General features: G+C 53.9%; 1 protein-coding gene across 1 annotated transcript in view; it reads right to left on the bottom strand.

Moving 5' to 3' along the window:
- LOC106817156 (histidine-rich glycoprotein-like) overlaps positions 1-2,602 on the bottom strand; it is a 14,643-nt gene that overhangs the window by 6,070 nt on the left and 5,971 nt on the right. Inside the window, exons 2-3 of the mRNA XM_014821807.1 lie at positions 1,854-1,906; positions 327-1,352 (exon numbers count right to left, since the gene is read on the bottom strand). Of these exons, the coding sequence (XP_014677293.1) occupies positions 327-1,352; positions 1,854-1,906 (1,079 nt within the window). The remainder of the gene's footprint in view (positions 1-326; positions 1,353-1,853; positions 1,907-2,602) is intronic.

The following is a 2,602-nucleotide window of genomic DNA, read 5'->3' on the forward strand; positions in this document are numbered from 1 at the left end:
GTCGCCGCCGCTAGCAGCGCCGCCCGGTGGCGGTCCTCGACGCTGGACAGCGACAGGTAGGACGGCAGCGGCATCGTCGGCGGCGCCCTCTGGCGGTCGTCGGCGCCGAACGACGCCGTCCGCTGATGCTCGCTTGTCATCGTCGTATACCTCGCGTCGGGCGCCGCCACTTGGGGTCTCTGCCTGTCGTCGTTGCCGAACGACGGCGTGCGTGAGTGTTCGCTTGTCGCGGCGGGGGGCGCGAACACCGACGCCGCGCGCTGATCGCCCGTGTTGTAGGGGGCGCCGCCGTGGTCGCCCGCCGCCGCCGCCGCCGACGTCGTCACGGACGGCATCGAGTAGCGAATCTCGGCGAGCGACATCGGCGCCCTCTGGTGTTCGTCGGCCTTCGTGAACGAACCCGTCCGGTGGTGGACGGCCGCCGCCGCGTAGCCCGCCGCCAGGGGGCGCTGCCGGCCGTCGGCCGTCGTGAACGACGACGCCCTCTGGTGCTCGCCGCCGCCCGACTTTGGCGCCCTCTGTTGTCGCTCGTCGGACAACGAACGCTGATGACGCTCGGGCGATGCTACCGTCGCTGCCGCCACGCCGTATCTCTCCGAGACCGGTGCTGCCGCCGGTGGCCAGATTCGCTCGTCCGCCGGCAGCTGGGCGACGACGTAGCGGCCGTCCGCGTGCAGCGCCGCATGGTGGCCGTCTTCCGAAGCTGCCGTCGGGATGCTCTGATGTCGGCCGCCATCCTGAGTAAGTCGGCCGTCCGCCATCATGGAGGTCACAGAGAGGTCAATCGGAATGGAGGAAGGGACCTGTCGGTGTCGTTCGCTGTCCCGCCGTTCCAATCCGTGATGTTCCACCAGGTGGCGCCCGCTGTCGTGTCTCTCCACTAGGTGGCGCCCACTGTCATGTCTCTCCACCAGGTGGCGCCCACTGTCCTGTCTCTCCACATGGTGGCGCTCACTGCCATGGCGTTCTAAATGCTGGCGCCCACTGTCGTGTCTCTCCAATAGGTGGCGCTCACTGTCGTGTCTCTCCACATGGTGGCGCTCACTGCCATGGCGTTCTAAGCGCTGGCGCTCACTGTCGTGTCTCTCCACACGATGGCGATCACTGTTATGTCTCTCCACTAGGTGGCGCTCACTGTCGTGTCTCTCCACACGGTGGCGCTCACTGTCGTGTCTCTCCACATGGTGGCGCTCACTGCCATGGCGTTCCAAATGCTGGCGCCCACTGTCGTGTCTCTCCACATGGTGGCGCTCACTGTCGTGCCTCTCCACTAGGTGGCGCTCATCGGGGATTGTGGAGATTGGGGGCGGTGGTGGTGGTGGTAGGGGTTCCTCCTCCAAATCCATCTGATTCTGTGATACAAGTTAGTATATCAATGTAATATAATGAGATGTAATATGTGATGTGATCTGATCTCTGCAACGATTAAAACGACATTTAGGATTCGCGTGACGCCTCTCCTGCTCTCGCTCCGATAGATGAGAAAGGAGAGAGGGAGGGGAGCGTGAGGAAGAGGGGGAGAAAGAGGTAGAGAGAAAGACAGCAAAAGAGAGAGAGAGAGATAGACAACGAGGGAGACAAAGAGAAAGAGAGCGACAGAGCGAGACACAGACACAGAGAGAGAAAGAGAGAAGAGAGAAAGTGACAGCGAGAGAGAGAGAGAGAGAGAGAGAGAGACCACAGACAGAAAGAGAGAGATAGAAAGCAAGAGTAGAGAGTGTGCCGGTGAGAGGAACAAGGCAGTACTCCGCCGCCAAAGAGACCCGGTAAACGAAACGAGGCAGGCATCGCGACATTTCCCCACAGTCGCATCGTCAGCACTCTGGCACTCTACTTGTTGAAGTCTCTCCTACCTTGTACATGTTGAAGTGCTGCCTGATCGGGTCCCTGTGCGAGTCCGCCGACCCTGAAAGCACGGAGAGAGAAAGTCACAATCACTCGCCTGATAGATCTACTAACTACTAACACATAACAACACTAAACGCACAGCATACTCACACACAGGTGTACATGTATGGTTAGATGTACATGTACACGTACAGATTTATATACATGTACATGTAGAGTTAGATATACATGAACATGTACATGTAGAGTTAGATATACATGTACATGTACATGTAGAGTTAGATATACATACATGTACATGTACAGTTAGATATACATGTACATGTACAGTAGAGTTAGATCTACATACATGTACATGTAGAGTTAGATATACATGTACATGTACATGTAGAGTTAGATATACATGTACATGTACATGTACATGTAGAGTTAGATATACATGAACATGTACATGTAGAGTTAGATATACATACATGTACATGTAGAGTTAGATATACATGTACATGTACATGTAGAGTTAGATATACATGTACATGTACATGTAGAGTTAGATATACATACATGTACATGTACAGTTAGATATACATGTACATGTACATGTAGAGTTAGATATACATGAATACATGTACATGTACATGTAGAGTTAGATATACATGTACATGTAGAGTTAGATATACATGTACATGTACATGTAGAGTTAGATATACACGTACATGTACATGTAGAGTTAGATATACATACATGTACATGTACA

Source organism: Priapulus caudatus, unplaced genomic scaffold (genome assembly GCF_000485595.1).
Source record: "Priapulus caudatus unplaced genomic scaffold, Priapulus_caudatus-5.0.1 Scaffold1612, whole genome shotgun sequence".
Taxonomy (NCBI): domain Eukaryota; kingdom Metazoa; phylum Priapulida; class Priapulimorpha; order Priapulimorphida; family Priapulidae; genus Priapulus; species Priapulus caudatus.